The 18,817-nt window shown below is 55.6% G+C and overlaps 1 protein-coding gene across 3 annotated transcripts in view; it reads right to left on the bottom strand.

Annotated features, from left to right (window-relative positions):
* Window positions 1-18,483, bottom strand: part of NATD1 (N-acetyltransferase domain containing 1) — a 36,328-nt gene extending 17,845 nt beyond the window's left edge. The window contains exons 1-4 of one of the 3 annotated variants that reach the window (XM_023735563.1): window positions 18,177-18,483; window positions 8,877-8,995; window positions 6,519-6,583; window positions 1,456-1,585 (exon numbers count right to left, since the gene is read on the bottom strand). In XM_023735563.1, the coding sequence (XP_023591331.1) occupies window positions 1,456-1,585; window positions 6,519-6,583; window positions 8,877-8,995; window positions 18,177-18,282 (420 nt within the window). In that variant the 5' untranslated portion in view covers window positions 18,283-18,483. Of the gene's footprint in view, window positions 1-1,071; window positions 1,586-4,738; window positions 6,584-8,876; window positions 8,996-18,176 lie in introns of those variants that run through there. The other 2 variants (XM_023735562.1, XM_004381024.2) reach the window with 2 other exon arrangements.
* Between the last annotated feature and the right edge of the window lie 334 nt (window positions 18,484-18,817).

The raw sequence follows: 18,817 nt of genomic DNA, 5'->3' as shown, positions 1-18,817 counted from the left end.
ATACAATGGAATTCTCAGCTGGCAGGAGAAATGAAGTCTTGATACATGCTACAGTATGGACGGAGCTTGAAGACATTATGCTGAGCAACATAGGCCAGCACAAAACGACAAATATCGTATGACCTCACTTATATAAAAAGACAAGAAAAGGCAAATGTATAGAGACCAAAGTTTATTAGTGGTTACCAGGGGTGGAAGGGAGGGGGACAAGGGGAGTTAACAGGATGGAAAATCACATTGATTAAGGGTAAGGCTGCACAGCTGATTATTGTAATTGCTGTCAATAAGTTGTACACCTGTAAAAAGTTGAATTGGCAAAAGTCGTGTCACAGATATTATACAACAGTGACAAAGAAAAAAAAGTAGCTGCTGAGGCTGCTTATGTACAACCAAATACCTCAGGGGATTTGGTTCCTTGGAGGTTCACGGCCATAGTTTCATGGGACATCCCAATTAATTGCCTAATAATATGTTTAGTGCTTCTGTTCTACCTCCTACTTTGTTGCATAGTGCCTGGAGTCTTAAAATTTTGCAAGCAGCCATCCAAGGCACAACTACTGGTCTCTATTCACCTGGAGCAACAAAGGAAGGTGAGTGAAGAATAAGATGAGCAAATGGAATGTGTGGCTAGTTGTCTCCATGAACAACTGCCTCCTTTGCTAAGAGACCAGAAAAACTGTCTGGTGCCCGGCTATTATTACTGAACATTTTGTCAAAGATTCCCCAGAAGAATCCTGATCAAAAGGAGAAAATGCAGAACAGAATTTCCAATTCTCATGGACTCTATAGACTTTCTGGAGCCACGGAGGGTGGATGAACCCTGGAAACTGCTGCCCTGAAATTATCTTTAACTCTTAAACTAAAAATATCCCCTGAAGTCATCTTAAAATCAAACAATAGTTTAGCTTAATAGTAAAAAAGGTCTGCCTTAACCATATGCTCTTTTCAAAACTATGTGGGATCAAACTGACAATAGCAACTCAAAAGATTAGGTACAAACCTTATGGAGCAGTGAGTGTATGTTAATGAGGAAAGAACAACTCAGAAAAGGAGGGTGAGAATGATTAAATTGTACATGTAGAAACAGTTGAACTGGTGTATGTTTTGCTGTGTATTCTCAAAAACAACAAAATAAAATTTAGAGAAAAAAACTGTCCACACACACACACACACGTGCACACACATACACACATCCTATCAGTGTTCCTGTGGAGAATCCTGATGGATACAGTAACAAATTCCCTGTATTAAATTTCCTGTTTGATACACTAATATTGTTCTTGGCAGCAGAAATGACCTCCCAGGAAATAGTCCCTAAAAGCTGGAAATCCAGGATTGATTATCTGACTGACCCGAATGGACTGGAGCACAGTAAGGACCTCATTGCCCAGGGGAAAATGGTGCCCTGCAAGTTCACAGCAAAGTTCAAAAGCAAATTAGTACTTAAAAGATCACCTATGGCCACCCGGGGTGAAGTGCCTCTTGTAGGCAAAGCTTGGGAGTCCAATGGTTGCTGCACTTGATCGTTGTAACAGGACTGGTAACTACAAAGACTCTGGGGGTAGGCTGGCTGCTTCTGCCTGCACTGGAGAAGCAAGAGAAAGAAAAGTGTAACTCAGGGTTTTAAACTCAGATGAAGGCATGAAGAGAAAAGCAGAGAGCATCTTTGAGAGCCAGAAAAAGAATCTCTTTAATATCTTGTAGCCATGAGATCAATACAACTGATAACATAGGTTTGACCCTGCAGGTTGCAGTTACAAGCTTAATTCACAGCCTCCCCGGATCTCTTATGTGAATGTTAGGACACTGATTGGAAGGCGTGGGACCCTGAGAATAGCAGAGGGGACATTTGGGCAGACTTGAACAAATATGAGACCTGAGCAGGGGAGGGAAGTGTGTGACTAGCGAGAGTTGGGTGTGCCATAAATATTCCTGCTTATGATCCCAGCTTTTCATCTTCTCCACGCAAGCCAGCCACTCTTGATTACCTATGGGCCATGTAGCTTGAAACAGAGCCCTACTTCAGCCTTCCAAATGAGCAAAGAAGTTGTTGAGTTTCATCTGTTTATTCCTCTCGAAGGCCACGTGTTACCCAGAGTGGACATATGACCTCACATCATCATACGAAGAGGATAGGGGCTGGGTTTGAATTCTTCTTCTATCTCCTTCTAAGTTGGATAGACCTTAGGCTGTTCTCTGGCCTCGGTCTCCTCGTCTGTAAAACAAGCCTAATCACATTATCCCGTGGAAAGACTGTGGGGAGGAAGATGGGTAAGATCATGAAGGGGCTGGCAACTGTACTGCCCATCTCTTCCCCATTTGTCTGGGGGTGGGTACCTCCTGAGTAGGAGCCCTGGTGGCACAGTGGTTAAGAGCTTGGCTGCTAACCGGCTGCCAACTGGTCAGCAGTTCGAATCCATCAGCCGCTCCTTGGAAACCCTATGGGGCAGATCTACTCTGTCTTATAGGGTTGCTATGAGTCAGAATAGACTCAACAGCAACGGTTTTGTTTTTGTTTTTGTTTTTTAACTCCAAGTGGAAGCTCTAAGAGGGAAAAATTCCAACTCAGGTGTCACTGCCCTCCTGCAGCAGCCCAGGCAGATGAGAAGTGGCCCCAGCATGGCATACAGATCAGTCCTGCCCTGTGGGTTCTGAGGTTTGTCACTGCTCACCTTTTGGACCTGTTCACTGCCACATTCTAAGACGAGCCAGAGCCCTCCTAACTCCACTGAGCCAGAAGTCCCAAAGAAAGAGTTTTTGAGGGTGGACAGGAACATGAACTCCACAAAGCAGCCGTGGAAGGGAAGGGGGAGCTGCCTACTAAGAGCATGACTGTGCCCTTCTCTCAGGAGACTGGGTGGCACTGGAGACCATGGGACGGGGGCTGGGCCAGATGGGAACAAAGGGGTGTGGACAGGAAATGGACACCAGCGTCACCCTGCCTGGGATCAGGATTTTGACTCCACTGCCTCCTTGCCTTAAGACCTCAGCCAGGTCCTGCTGCTGTCAGGGCCTTGCTCTCCTTATCTGAAAAACAGGTCTATTTCTACTATTCCGGGTTGTGCTGATGATTAACAACCATGGAGCTTAAACCCCAGGGACAGAAGAATGGAAAACACTTTCGGACCCTGACTTCTCCTTTCCTTTCCTACACCCCAGTGGGCTATTTCACCCTTCCGTTCCTCAGTTTCCCCCTCAGTAAAAGTGGGGCCCATCTTGGGGTTGATGAGAGGATGAGGATGGCAGCGTGGGGATGGCAACAGCCCCTCCCTCTCTCAGGAGCAGCAGTTCCAAGCTGGGCAGACAAGGCCACATCTTTATTGAAATATACTTCATGTGGGATGTCCATGAGCTAAAAATAAAAGGGAACAGGTCCAGAGAGCAGCCTTGGCCCAGTATCATCTGTTTAACAGGTCCTGAGTCAGAAAGGCACATGAGTGACCACCTATAGTGACCAGGCAAAAAGAGAAACCCACAGAGCACAGTTTGGCAAGAAAGAGGATGGCTGAGAATGACTGCAGGGCAGAGAGCTTGGCCTGGGGACCCTCAGCCCCTGAGTGTCCCTCTGCCACTGGGCACACGGAATGACCCCACAGGACCTGCCTCCTGTGAGGGCAGGACACACAGGATGCAGGGATGGAGGACAAAGGGGTCAGCACTAATGAGGAGGGGCTGGGGGCTCCAAGGCAGGGTCTGCAGGGACACAGCGCCCCTGACTGGGGAGATGCGGCTACTGATGCCAACACTGGCTACGCTGGAGACGTGGCTGGCCAGCAGGGGTGGCAGCCCCTCAAGGTGGCCTGAGGGGCTGCTCCAGCCCAGCTCCTTGTTCAAACACTAAGTGTGTCATGTGTGTGCCAAGCCGGGCATGGCAAACCATCTCCTGGCAGGACACAGTGCGGAATCCGAGGTTCAGGCTCAAACACACTCCTTGCTGGCATCCCCTGCACCCCAGTGCCCGCCCTTGCCCTCTGAGCCTCCCTCAGGGATCCATGGGCCGCCCTGGAGAGGCTGGGTGGGCTTCCTGGAGCCAACACCCCCTGCAGGCCACGTAGGGGACACAGGACAAGCACGAGCTCACTGAGCTACTGGGGAGAGACATCTGCATGGCAGAATCTGCCCTGGAGCCTGGGAAGGATGTGTGCGTGGAGAGGGGTCCCAGAGAAGGACAAGAAGGGGGCCCAGGCCCAGCTGCCCATGACACCAAGGGAGGGAGGAGACCCAGACCTGGGCTGGCCGTAGGTCCACTCCTGCCCACAGCCTTCCTTTTCCTCAATGGTGCCGGGAATGGGACCCCTTATCCTTGGAGGGCACACAGGCGCTGAGCCCACTTCCTCTCAACTAATTCTTCCTGGAGGCCAGGCATCTCTGCTCCCTCCCCTTGGTGCCAGGCTCAGGAAGGGGCTCCTAAGGAGAGTGATGGGAAGAGGAGGGGGCTGGCCCTCAGCCCTCCCAGGGGTTCCTGAGGTCCTAGCAGGAGGGTCTGTCACAGGGCTGGGGGCTCTGCAGGGACCCCCGCAGGCAAGCAGGCCACAGTGGCCCTGCGGCAGGTGGGAAGACATTGCCCACAGTGCCAGCTGGTGGCCCCTCTGAGCGCAGTGTCAGGGAAGAAGGCAAGAGTGCAGTGTCAGGGAAGAAGGCAAGAGAGCCTCAGTGCCAAGGCTTGAGGAGAGGAGGGAAGGTCAGACAGAGGGAGAAGTCACCGTGGAACCTACCCTGGCTCCCTGGCACTCAGGAGGGTGGCATGGTGGTGGGGCTCCTGGTTCTACCCCTGCCTGTACCATCGAGTCGTGGCCTGGTTGCGGGGGGCGGGGGGGGCATCCCCCAGGGACTCACTGCCGACCGACATCTCAGCACACAAGGGACTCAGACTCCAGGGTCCTTCTCTAGTTCCACAGAGGAGCAGGAATGGATCTGACCGTTGTGGAGAGTGAGGGATAGGAGGTAAGGACCTCGAACCAGAGAGATGCCTGCTGCCCCCAAAAGGAATCCCTCAGAAAAGCCGAGTGTGTCCTGGTGGCTAGCCAGGCTCCACACAGGGGCTGATGGGGGGGGGACCCTGGGCCCACAGCCACCAAGACACGCCCCACCACAGTGTCCCATGGCAGATGTCTGGCAGCAGCAAAGGGAACCCCTCGGCAGACACATGCCCTCCTCTTGTGCGGCAGGGCAGGTATTTAAAGATGCTTTGCCTCCCTCCCTCCCAGCTCCGAAGCGTCGTCTCTGAGGAAGCCCACCATGTGGCAACAACGTCAGTGACTAGTGAGTGGGGATCCCTGCCAAGGGGGCCTGTATTCACTTTGGCTACACCCAGATGGCAGCCCTGGGGCTGGGCTCCTGACAGAAGAGAGACAAATAGGGGGCAGCGGGGTGTGGGGACTGGAGGCCTCGGTTTCCAGCACAGCTGACAGACAAAAGGAGAAGGAAATGGGGTACTGAAAAGAGGACAGCAGCCAACTGCTCCCCACCCTCAGCCCCTTGGCTGGAGGCACCACCACACTTAAGATCCCATACATGTGTACGTGTGTACATGTGTGCATGTGTACATGTGTGCCTCAGTTGAGTGTGCACAGCGGGGCCTGGGCCAGCACTCAGTCACCCCTTCTCCTCTCTCTCAGGCAAACTATCCTTCGTCCTTGGCCTTGCCCCCGCACCAGGGCAGAAAAGTAGGAGAAAGAGAAGGCGCCGCCCTGGTGGCAGCCAAGGCTTGGAGCTACCACCCCCGGCAGCTGGCACACAAGATTTCTTACTGCTCCTCTGGCCTTAGGGAATACTCTCCTCATCTGCAGAAAGGACATCGACCATGGAGGTGGAAGCAGGGGTTCCAAATCAGCCTTCCCGCTGATGACATGCCCTGCCCCTTGTCCCTCCAGAAAGCCCACAGCAGGGACCAGCAGGTGGGACCCCCAGGCTAGCCACAGATATGTCCCTATCCATGCTCTGTCCTGGCCCTGGGTCCTCACCTGCTCACCCCAACAGGCATGGGCAGGCTGGAGCAGCCTCCTGAGAAGCTGCCCCTCTCTGCAGAGTGGGTGTTGTGGGGACCACTGTTGCCCGGCCTCCCCCTTCACCACAGCAACCAGCTCCCTACCCACCGGCATCCTCTGCCAGCCCTTCTCTTGGGATGGCACTCTCAGCCTGCCGTCTCTGCCCCCATCTCTCTGCAGGGAAGAGGGAAAAGGGGGCTGACCGGTCTGGGGAGGGAGGCATTGGCGGTTGCGAGGACAAGCCCAGGAGGGGAGGAGGACGGAGGCAGGAAGAGTGTCCTCTCCCACCATCCCGGGCCTCCTTCCAAAACAAATGGACGCCACCAGGGGTCTGGAGATGGGGCCACTGAGAGGCGTCCTTACAAAAATAACTGAGCCTGGTCCCAACAGGGCTGAGGTTTCCTGAGAGCACACAGATGGCCAGGTGAAGGCCATGTGAAAAGGTCCGGAACAGAGCATTCCCGCCTTAGGGGCTGGGGTTACGGTTGCACGCGCTCCAGGTACTGCGGCAGGGGGTTCTCCTTGACATACTTCTGGATGTACCAGCATGTGAGATGGGCCTTCAGGTCCTCCTCCACCACGAAGTCCAGCGCAGCCTGGGAGCCGGCAGAGAGGAAACAGCATCAGTGCCGCTGAGCTGAGGCCACAGTGCAGTGCATGGCCGTCCCAGCAGCTACACACCTATTGACCGAAAGGGGGTGGCCACTCTGTCCCCTCTGCCGGCCCCAGCTCCCTGAAGGCAGGAGCGGGCCTCATCCCTGCTCTGCCTGCCCCAGCACTTGGAACTGCCCACAGGACTCTGGTCATACCTTGGGGTGGTCTTAGACATGTGAATAACATCATCCCCCAGTTTAGTTGGGGAAACTGAGGAACAGAGCAGTTTGGCAAGCTGCCCAAGACCACAAAGCCAGAAAAAAAGTGAGTCAGGACTGAACGCAGTCTCTGCACCGCTCCCCATGGGCTGTCACCTCAGGGCAGCTGAGAGACCACACGCGGAGGTGAGTGTGGGTAAAGTGCATGTCTTTGCAAGGGCAGCCCAGAAGACCCACAGAAGCCATTAGAGGGACCAGAGCCAGAGCAGTGCTCCCCCTGCAGTCTCTCCTTTTTGCTCTACAGCCCCCACCCCAGCTTCTGTGCCTGGCCCACCCCAGCATGCCTCACCCTCTCCTAGAGTCTCCGGGCCTTTGCACTGACAGGCCCCTCTTCTTTTTCCACCCATCCTTCAACCCCTGCTCCTTTGATGCCGCTTCCTGGAAGCCTCCAAAGCCTTCCCCTTTAGGCTGAGGCAGGGGTCGCCTGAAGGTTTCCGTGGCCCTCTAGGGCTCCCCTGGCACCCCACCAGGTCACACTATGTGGCAGCCTCCCTAAGTCAATGTCCGTGGGGGGATGGTGTTGCGGAGGGGCGGTTTGTGGCTTTTGGCCTGTGGCTATTATCCTTTAGTCCACTTCTCTACAACTAGCTCATGAGCCCTGAGAGCAAGGGATAAGTCCAAGTCATCCTCACCTCCCTTGCCTTGTAGGATGCCTTGTATACCGCTGAATGTCTAATGTTTGTTGAAAGACAGTGGAGGTGGCCTGGGTGGGGTTAGCAAGTGGCCTCCACTGAGCACCTACCAGGTGCTGGCAGTGGCCCCGCTGTCCCTCTCATGTCCTGCCCAGTCTCTCCAGCTCTGCAGCCTCCAAGGCCAGCCCTTCTCCATCTCCTGGTCACAGGCTTTATCAGCCAGACCACTGGGGACACTACGCTAGCCTCACCATCCTATCCTCCCATTTTGCAGTTAAAGAAAGTGAAGCCCTGAGGGCACCTGTTGGAGGTCACAGGACTGGGCAGGGCTGGGGCTCAAGGGGGTATGCCTTTACCCCCTCAGGGAGGCCAGAGGGCAGGGGGCCAAGTAGGCCCCCAGGTAAGGGAGGCAGGTGCCTACCTAGGCTCCCTCAACCTTCCCACTCTGCCCAGGGCATGAACCCTCTGTGAGTCTGTTTCCGAATCTGTGATGTGGGGTACTCCCCACAGACAGGGCTCACAGGATTGTCAGAACAGAGGGAGAAAGGGCAGGTGCCACTTAGACACAACACTTCTGCCCTAGAAAGGCAAAGGCCCCGTGAGCCCAGCCCTGCCCAGGCAGCACCCAAATAAACAAGGGCAGGAAAGGAGGCCTCATTCCTCGGGGAAAGGGAAGAGCAGGCAAAGAAAGAACCCTGGGGCAACCCACACACGGAACCTACTGTAGCAGCCCCACTAAGGAAGTTAAAGCCACTCTTTGCTCTTCATTAGCCCCAAACCTGCTCCCCAGCAGCCCTGGTCAAAGCGCTTTGGGGAATAAGCTGCCCTGGGGGCTGGGAGCGGCACAAGCTAGTGAACCACTCATTCATGCAATTACTCTGGAATTTACTGAGAACCTACTATATGCCAGGTGCAGGGGTGGAGAGGGGACATCAGGTGTCTGTGAAGTGCCCAACACACAGGCGGTGAGGCCACACCTTAGTGGGCAGGACAGGGCAGGGCAGGGCAGTAGGCCGAGGCACCAGCCGCAAAGGACTGGTCGCAGCTGGCCGTCCCTTTCCCTGTGCCTGGAGGTGGGTGGGAGGGCGGTACCTCCTGGCTGGCACAGCACCTGTCCCAGCCCAGAAGCTGGGAAAGTGACATTGACTGACAAGAGCCCATTCCAAGCTGCGAAGTGGACACTTGAGTCTGGGCTATGACCAAGAACTGGGCTGGATCTGGTCGGCGCCACCCCCACCCCCAGCTCCACCCTCCTGAGCCACCACCAGTCACCCTCCCTTGCAGCCTGCCCCCATGCTGACTCTCCCCTCCTCTCACCTGGCCCCAGGCGCTGCCCCCCCCAACTTCCCCCACCCTGCACCGCCCCCACCCCCAGGCCACCCTACCTTGGCAAGGTGCTTGGCAATGCCTCGCCCACGGTAGGCATCGGGAACTTCTGTATGCTGTAGGTCCACGGTCCGCTTGCCAACATACTCGTAGAGCAGGACAGCCCTGTCGTGACATCCTGGGAGCGAAGGAAACAACGTGAGGCCATGGAGACTCCAGGGGCATAGGAACCCGGGGAGGCAGGCAGGGCTTGGCAGGCCAGCCCAGGCTCAGACCCTACACGGGCCCAGCTGACTCGATACCTGGCCTCTGCAGACTCAGCAGTGGAAGCTGGGAGTGGAAGCTGGGTGGAGGGACCGGCATTTGGAGCAGGCTGTTGGAGATGAGTCCTCAGTAACCTTGGGACATTCATGCAAATCTCCCTGGGCCTCACCAGGGATATAATTTATAATGTAAAGTAGGAATATAATTTATAACATTACTTAAAGGGCTAGTTGGAGGATTAAATGAGTTCATCTCTGTCTGTAACATGCTTAGAACGGTGCCTGTTGTTAGCTGCTGTGGAGTTGACCCCGACTCATGGCAACCCCATACACAATGGGACAAAATGCTGCCTGGTCCTGCACCATTCCTATGATTGGTTGCAGATCAGATCATTGTTATCCATAGGGTTTGCACTGGCTGATTTTCAGAAGAAGATTGCCAGGCCTTTCTTCCTAGTCTGTCTTAGCCTAGAAGCTCCACTGAAACCTATTCAGCATCATAGTAACACACAAGCCTCCACCGACAGATGGGAAGTGGCTGCCCATGAGGTGCACTGGCTGGGAATTGAACCAGGGTCTCCCACATGGAAGGCAAGAATTAACGGTGCCTAGAATGTACCAAAGGAGGGCTGGTGGTGCAATGGTCAAGCGTTCTGCTGCTAACCAAAAGGTTGGTGGTAACCCACCAGCAGCTTCACAGGAGAAAAGACCTGGCAATCTGCTTCTGTAAAGACTACTGGCTAGAAAACCCTATGGGGCAGTTCTACTCTGTCACCTAGGGTCACCGTGAATCAAAAATTGACTTGACGGCACCCAATAAGAACAACAACAGATCATACCAAGCACCATGGAAGCCTTTGCTATCATCAGTATTAGCATTCCAAGACCCCTCCACCCCCTCCATGGCCCAGCTCTCTGAGTCCCCACCTGAGCCCCATCCAGAAGGTCCCAGGGCCCAGTGCTGGACACACAGCAGGGCTGAGCAAACCCTCAACTACACCAGGGCACAAGACAAGAGAGACAGGGCTGGGAAATACATCAGGACCACCGCCGGACCCTGGCAGAGATGCAGTCAGTGGGCTGCAGCTCCCCGGACACCAGTGTTCACACCTCCCAGGTCTGCATGGGCAAAGGCCTGTGGGGGTGGGGGCTTATTGGCCCACCCCCTAAACTCCTCCTGTTGAAAAGGAACTAAAGTTTGCTCAACCACAGTTTTTGTTCCTCATTCATTCACTCAACCAATCAACAAATGTCTTTGAGCTCTAGGCACCGTTTGTGCTTCTGGAGATACAGCAGGGAACAAGCCAGACAAGACCCCTGCCCTCATGGAGCTGATGTTCTAGAAGGGGAGACAGATAATAAACAAGAAAAGCAAAGGAGTGCTATGGAGAAAAGTATACAGGGAAAGGCCTTGGTGAATGCTGGGCAGGAGAGCCTCATGAGAAAGGAGTTTGGGGATGGAGACGTAAAGGAGGAGAGGGAGTCAGCCACAGGGTAACTAGAGGAACAGCATTCTAGGCAGAGGGAACAGCCAGTGCAAAGGCTCTGAGGCAGGAGTGTGCCTGGCATGTTTGAGGAATGGCAAGGAGGCCCAGTGGCCGAAGTGGAGTGAGTGAGGGTGTGGTAAAATGAGTTTATGTGGCCTTTTGCCTTGGTTCTGTAAAAGAGAAAAAGAAAACAGCTTGGGAGATTTTCCCCTGGGCCCTGGAGAGTTGTTACGGCTGCCCTAGTCATTTGCAGAAGCTTGTTACTTTTGCCCAGGGAAGAAGCCAGTTCCTACCAGCAGAAAATGTCAGTTACTATGCGAACAGATGGAGCCTCTTGTGAGGGGACTGGTCAGTTTAGTCCAGAGAGGGGATTGGTCAGTTATTACGCATATAGGGTATGTAAAATCCACCAAATAGGATTGAGCCACTTGCCTATATAAGCATCCATCCCACAGAGGTTGAGGGGGACCTCACCGTCATCAAGAAGAGCCTGGAGCAGAGCATACCCTTTGGACCTGGGTCCCTACACTGAGAACCTCCTAGACCCAAGAGACAAGAAAGCTGTAACACTGGAGCGAAGGCAGCAGAATCAGGAGACTGGTGCAAGACGAACTGGTGGGCTTCCTGGCTCACTGAATGAAGTGGCTATGGTGGGCTGACTGACCCACAGAGCAAGAGAGCTCAGTGTCTTCAGGTAGGAGGCTTGCTGGCAGAGTGGGGTCCTCCAGGCACTTGTTGGGGGAACTAAAAGAGCTGTAACACTTGCCTGAGCAGGGCAGGGGCCTAGAGGAGCTTGTCCTGAGGGGGCTAAGGGGAGTCTGTCCTAAGGGTGCCGAGGGGAGTCCTGTCCTGAGAGGGCTGAGAAGAGACTGTCTGGAGGGGGCCAAGGGGAGCCTGTCCTTGGGTCCTAGAGGAGGCCTGCACGGGGGGGGGGGGGAATAAAGTGAAGCATCCTACACTAAAGAAGGGAGGAATGTCCTCTTCACTTTGGGGGATCCTTCCAGACCTTGCCCATGTGCTTCCTGACATCGATCCTGTTCCTGTTACTCCCAAGTTAATCCTGATCCATGTTACTTCCCTAATAAACCATGTAACTGACTACGGTCTGTGTGCTATGGGTAGCCATTGCAATACATTACTGAACCCAGTAAAGAAGTTCCCTAGAGAGTGCCACTGGGAGGACAGCCGGTGTCAGAATTGGTGAAAAGGTTGGAGAGCAGAGGTGTGTCTGACCTCCACCTCACAGGAATCAGCTTTGGGCTGATGCTGATTCTCATTCTCCCTGAAGTCAGACGAGGTCCAAAACTACTGCTACAGTGTTACAGATGGGAGAGGATGGGGCTATTTAGCCAGAGACAGCTAGGGGAGGCCCCTCCAAAGAGAATACCTCTGAGCTGTGAACATGAGTAGGAAGCAGCAGAGGGAAGAGTAGGGGACACATGGCAGAAGGCACAGCCTGTGCAAAGGCCCTAAGGTTGGAACACACAATTTACTAGCCCTAAAAGATATGTTGATGTCACATGTCTCTCTACTAAAAGTAAATTGCTTTTCCTGTGTTTTAACGTTAACGCACCACAGATAATCTGCTCTTCGATGCTGCCTGGGCTCCGAGCCTATGCTGGATGTCACAGGGTTAAGAGCGACAGGCTGAGATATACAGTAACCCACCCAGGGTCACATGGCAAGTCAGACACCAGAACGGAGTCCAACTCCAGTTACACGGCTTTCTGGTCCAGGTTGTCTCGGCTGACTCTCCCTAAAGCTCTAGGATGGAGGCCACCATTTACCTCTCCACCTCCAGATGGGGAAACTGAGATGCAGAGGAGGGGTGCTGACTCATCTGAGATCACATAGCAAGTCTAGGCTCCAGATCCTCAGCCAAGTTCATCCCTTCTGCTATGTAACTCGAACTCTGGCCTCCAGGCCCTTGCTTGAGCCGGCCCTTCTGTCTGCAATGTCTTTCCCCCCTTTTTGGCCAGGCACGATTCCTACTTGCCCTGAGGCCCAGCTGAGGGGAGCCCCCAGCCCCTGGCACATCCTCACGTGGCCCGACTGCAGCGTCACATGCCTGTGCCCACTGCCCTGGTTACACCACCTGGGACTGGGCTCTCGAATCTCAGTTACCGCCACCTGTCAGGGTTAATTCAGCTCACCCAGGACAGGCCACTAAGATCAGGAGGCTATTTTGGGGCTGACCTGGTCACTGAGGTAGCTGCCCACCTCTCCTGGTCACTTAGTCACCCAGAAGATCATCAAGTTTCAGGTGCCAGGGGTGCAGCAGTGAACAAAACTGATAAAAAGCCCTCCCTCGTGGAGGTCCCACTTTAGTTGGGGAGACAGAGAAGTAAGGTGATATTAGAAGGGATGCGGGCCAAGTCAATGCAGTAGAGCGGGGAAGGGCAAGGGAAGAAGTGCAACTCTAAAGAGGGTAGACAGAAGCCTCTCTTGAGCAAAGATTTGAAAGAGGTGAGGAGCTAAAAGGCTATCTGGGGGGAAGAGCGTTCTCAGCAAGCGTAAAGCCTGACATAGCTGTCAGAGGACCAGGTGGCTGGACCCGAGTGTGTGAGGGGATAGAGAGGAAACCAAGTCAGAGGGTTGGGAGCTGGGTCAGGCAGGGTCTTGCAGGACAGTCACTGAAAAGGTTTCAACTTTCACACCACACATCCACCTATGCAAAGCAGGGCCTCAAACCCCAGCACATCTGCTTGTGTTCTCCTGTTCGTTCACACATTAATTCATTTATTCCTTCAGTTAATATGCCTGGACCACACACTTGGGCTGTAGTGGACTCTCTGCCTCCCTGTCAACCCCTGGGGGTTCCACAGGCTTGGTCACCACGCATGCGCAGTCCAGAGCAGACACATGAAATATCTGTTGCACAAACACACGCTTTTCCCTCTGTCCAGCACACACTAGGGGGTCAAGGCAGGCTGTGGCCATGCCCCATGGCCTGGGCTCTAGGGGCCCAAGGCTCCTGGGAGACAATAGGACCAACTGGCTTGCCACGCCAGGCTTGGGCCCAGCCTTCTCCACATGCTCAATGAGCAATCCTCACGATAACCCTACAGGGAAACTGAGGCACAGGGAGGCCAGGTCATGCAGCTTGGAGGTGGTGGGTAATGGGACTGAGCTCAGTGAGGAGGGTTTGTGGCTGGAAGGGGACCAGAGGGCATCCAGGGTTACCAGGGCGGGTGTGGGGCTGCTCACAAGGGAAAGACACGTCTCATTGGGTGGAGGGTATCAGACCCTTAATCACCAACCTTGAGTGTCTGGCCTGTGCCTGGTGCCTCACTGTTGGAGGGTCCTCAGGGGTCACCAATAATAGTCGCTCATGCCTGCCGCATGGCCTACAATGCACTTTCTCTCCTCATAGCCAATGTCAAACTCCTGCAGACCCCCAAGATGGCCAACCCCAGGGGCTCAGGCCCAAACCTTGGGCTGTCCTTGTTTTCGTCCTCTCCCACACCTTCCAGCAGGGCTGTGGCCATGATCTGACCACAGCCAGCTCTTCACAGCTACCACCTATTCTCGTCGCCTGCCCCACGGGTGCCATGACCACCTCAGAGGCCTCCCTGCTTCTGTGCCTCCCCCCACAAGGTCTCTGAGAGGCAGCCTGTAAAAGCAGGCGTCAGACCCCAGCTCCTGCTCCCACTTTGGGCCTTTGTTGCAGCTCCAATGACCTCCTGCTGCTCCTCTGCCCCCAAGAAGGATCAGCTCCTTATTATCTGAAATGAGTCCAAATGTCATCTCCCTCCCAAGAGAGGTCCCCTCTCCCCTCCCCCAGGTGGCCACCATCCCTCGAGAGCAAATACAAGCAGCCTCACTGTCAGCCACCCTGGTGCCCTGGGCATGTGGTGGCTGGGCCTGTGCGTACTGTTATCTTGGCTCTAGGTCCAAGGGCAGGGCCACCTGGTCACACCCCAGCTCCAGTGCCAGGCCCTTATCTGGGGGAAGCAGTACTTGTAGCCCCAGGGAGCGGGGGCAGCAGGTACCACCCTGGGTCTGAGTCCCTGCTCTGCCAGGTGGCCTTGGGGGGCCAAGAGTCTCATCTGTCCTTGGGACAGTCACTACAACTATCTCCCTCCTGGGGCCCTGAGAGTCAGATCCAGATCTCAGAATGGAGGGCCCTTCCCTAGCTCTCCCCAGCCAGGGCCCTCCGCTCTCCCCCAGCCCCAGGCAGGATGAACCTTGGACAAATGGGCACCAGGAAATGACCAGGGAGGCAGTTACAGAGAAGTCAAAAGCAGGCAGGTTCGCAAGAGGCTCTGCTCCACCATTCCCACAAGGAAGGTGGCAGACCAAAATGCCCATGGTTCAGTTGAGGAAACTGAGGCAGAGCTAAAGCCAAAACCCAGGTCCCTGTTCTACCTCTTCCTATAGGAAGTGAGGTGCTCAGCCCTGGCTGAGGAGGATAAGGCAGGCCAAGGAAGGGCTGCTCGGGGGTGGGGGCCTCACCAGGCTTCCTCTGGCCTTCAGATGATGACACCCTCAGATGGAGACCTAGGGGCTAGATTCTGGCTTAGCTGCCTCCTGGCTCTGTGACTCAGTTTCCCCATCTCTAAAATGGTGATAATACAAGCTAGTGTTTAAGAGACCGGATTTGGGGACCAGATAAGCCCGAGGTCCTTCTCTGAGACCCTGTGTCAGCAAATTCCTTGAACATCTGTCCAGCAGCCAGCCATTTCTCCCCACCCCTACTCCCACTGCCCAGACTGGTACAGTAGCCACCTCCCTGCTTTGTCCTATTTCCAAGGCCCTTGCACCTCCCCTGCTTACCCCACTACTTCTCTGACCTCATCTTCTACCACCCTCCTCTATCAACCTTCCACTTTAGCCCCTCGGCCTCCCTGCTGCTCTGAACACACTCCAGATGCCACAGGGCCTTTGCTCCTGCTATTCTCTGTGAAGGCTCCCTTCTTGCCTCCTTCATGCCTATACTAACAGGCCACCTTCCCAGGGGGCCTTCCTGGCTACCTGATTCTCTAAGTAGCAACACCTTCCCCAACACTCCCTCCCGTTAGGGCTTTGCCTGTCTTGAGCATGGCTGGACCCCCAGCACCTAGAACAGTGCTTGACGTGCGGTAGGTGCTCAATAAATATTTGTAGGGTAAATCCCAGGCTTCCACTTCTGAGGTGCAAGACCTGGGCAAGGCATTTCACCTCTCTTTGCCTCAGTTTACCCATTTGTGAAACGGGAGGAGCAGCTTTACCTCACCCTGCCCAGCGTTGCATGAGGATAAATAAGTGATTTCAAGTGCATGGGGCCTAAAAAACAGCAAGTGCTTAATAAACGCACCTCCATCACCTGGAACCAAAGCTTGCTGGAAGCTCCTCAGCCTAACTCTGGCTGGGGCGGACCCGGGCACACAGCTGCCCTGCCAGCCTGGAGCCCGGGGCGCTTGGCCTCAAAGCCTCGGTGCTCACATCTCTCCGCGGGCATACAGCAAGGAGTTGCCAGCCTCAAGGACTTGTCTGGCAGCTCCCCAGATAAGGGCAGGGGGGTGGTCAGACAGTGGGTGGGCCCCTCCCCTACCCCCAGAGACTCACTCAGACTTGGCCTGGCCTGGTGGCCCCAGGGGAGGCCCAACAGCGCATGCAGCCCCTGCCCAGAGAACCTGGAGGGGAGCTGCCAGCTCCACTTCCACTTCACCTCTTGCCTCCCTACCCAGAGCTGACATTTGTAGGTAGCCACCAGAGGCTGGACCTGGGACAGGGCAAGCTAAGAGGAGGCTAGCATGCCTGGCCAGGTGGTAGTCGTCTCTGGTGAGTTGCACTTTAGCTGGACCTACTTGGAAGAGAAAGAAGAAAAACCCCCAATGCTCCCTTTTTCTTTCTGCCTCCGAGTCCCCAAATGAACCTCAGAAAGGAGGCTGACATGCCACACAGCTTCAACCCATCAGCGTAGCAGGGTCTTAAGCATCCTGGGAGGGCAGGCCAGGGCTGGCACCCACAGCAACAGGGAACTTGCTCCCACATGGGCTGTGGGGTCAGTCCAGCCAGGCCTGAATTCCAGTTCCAGTACCATGTGATGCTGGGCAAGCCACTTCCTTCTGAGCAAGCCTGTGTGGCCCGAGCCTCAGTTTACTAATCTGTAACGTGGAGTAACAATGCCACATCACAGGGATGTTGTGACAGAGCATCCACGAGGCAGTGGATGTGGCAGGGCCTGGCCTGACACCCAGCACAGCCCCAGAGTGGGTCTGAGAAATGCCAATGTGAGCTGGGGCAAGCCCAGCTCACAGTCAGGCCTGTCCCAGCTCTGCCCCAGTCCACTCTGCCACTCAGGAGGCTCTCACTTTGGGGGTTCCCATCTCCTCTTCTCTGAGATGGGCACAGTGGCTCCAAGGGCCCTTCCTGCTGGACCCTGCTGCAGGAGGCCCGGCAGGGAGGACAGAGAAGTTATCAATGCAGAGAGTGGGGTTGGGGAGACGCTGGGAGCGCGTGCTCCTATATTTCATAATTCTATTTACAGCCCCCTTCCCAGGAGAACGGGAGTGTGGCCTAGGGAGTAGTGAAACCTTTCTCCACAGGAAAGAGAACTCACCTTCGCTCTGGCTTTAAAAATAATGATCAGACTGTGTTTGTGGCCGGTTCTGGCGCTGTTCTGAGACTTGGCTCTTTTTACTGCATTTCATCCTTTACAACCATTCAATGTGGTATGCGCTACTGTTATTCCCATTTTAGAGATTTAGAAACTGAGGAAGAGAGAGAGAGGTCTGGCCCAAGTCTCAGAGCCGTCATCTCCTAAATACCCCCTTAGGGGCCAGAAGTCCCTCTTCTCCACCGACCCTAGGTCCACCCAGAGGATTCTCCAACCTCCTCGGTGTAAGACAGACAAAGTTCCCAAGAACAGCAAGAAGCAATCTAACAGCTGGAAAAAGGCGGGAAGGGGCACAGTCACAGCTGACCCACTCTGCAAGATCTCAAACAGCAGCCCTCACCAGGAGCCAAACACCGGAAAACAGTCAGGCCTGAGCAGGTGCGGATCTTCTGAGGGTCTGAGGCAGGCGGATGGTGACAAGGGACCAGAGCTGCCTCTGCCCTTCCTCTTTCTCCCCTGGGGACACTGCTCACCCGGCCGGCGCCTCAATCTGCTGCGCGCAGACCTGGCTGCCCTCTCGGCTCTGGTGCTCCGCATAGAGCACCGCTCCCGGGAAGACCTCTCCTCCAGCCGCCCCAGCGCAGCGCGCGAGTCGGACGCGCCCCAACTAACCACCAAGTGCAGCTTCCGGCACAAAAACGGCCGGCGGCGGCGCGGCACACACATCAGCGCCTCTCCCCCAGATCGAGGGTCGGGGTCCAGGGACCAGGGGTCGGGGATCCGGGGGCCCGGAAAGCAGAGGCCCGACCCGGGGGTCCGGAGGACCAGGGACTGAGGCTCGAGGTCTGGGGATCCGGAGGACTGGGGACGAAAGCTCGGGGTTCCGGGGTCTGGGAGGCGGGGTCCCGGGACCCAGGGATCCGGCGACCGAGGGCTGGGGGCCGGGTTCCCGGCGGACGGAGGCCGGGGGCCGCGAGGCGGCGGCGCGGGCGCTCCAGCTAGAGAGCAGTCTCGGTAGTGCCAGCTGGGCTGCAGACAAAAGGTGGGGGGCGGGCCGGACCGCGTTACCGTTGAGCCGGACGGTGAACTGGCGGCGCCGGCGGTCGTGCTCCACGCGGATGGGGCAGCCTTGCTCCAGGACGCCCGGCGGCGCCGCTGCCGCCGAGTGCGCCATCAGTGCGCGCCGGGCGCCCTCGGACCCGGGGCAGAACGCTCGGCGGGGCCGGCGCGCAGAGCTGCGGCTGCGGAGTGAGGCGGCGGGCAGCTGAGGCGCAGAGACCGCAGGCGGTGGCGCTGAAACTGACACTCGGCGGCGGCCGCGGAGACGGCAGCAACGGCAACAAAAAAATAAAGAAAAAGAAAATCCTAGGGCCAGGAAATCAGCTGTGCGGTCACGTGCGGCGCGCGGCCAGTCAGCGCGCGGACCTCTGTTTTGATACATTCCACCCGGCTCTTAAAGGGGCCGTGCCGCCCAGCGAGGGCACACCAGGCGCCACGCCGCTCGATCTGGGTTCCCTTGTGCTCTTGGCCTACGGAACCTTTGTGGCCCCACCCGAACCCCTTCACGTGTAGTGGCATTGTAATTATAGCCACGACAGCCACCATTTATTAAGTACTTGCTGTGAGCATAGCCATGCATAGCCAAGGCCTCGTACACAGGAAGCGCTCAGTAAGTACTCACTGGGCTTAAATTCTATGCACTGTGCGCT

This window comes from Trichechus manatus, unplaced genomic scaffold, assembly GCF_000243295.1.
Source record: "Trichechus manatus latirostris isolate Lorelei unplaced genomic scaffold, TriManLat1.0 scaffold00080, whole genome shotgun sequence".
In the NCBI taxonomy this organism is placed as follows: domain Eukaryota; kingdom Metazoa; phylum Chordata; class Mammalia; order Sirenia; family Trichechidae; genus Trichechus; species Trichechus manatus.
Note: the sequence above shows the minus strand (reverse complement) of the source record. Positions and strands in the feature narration are given on the sequence as shown.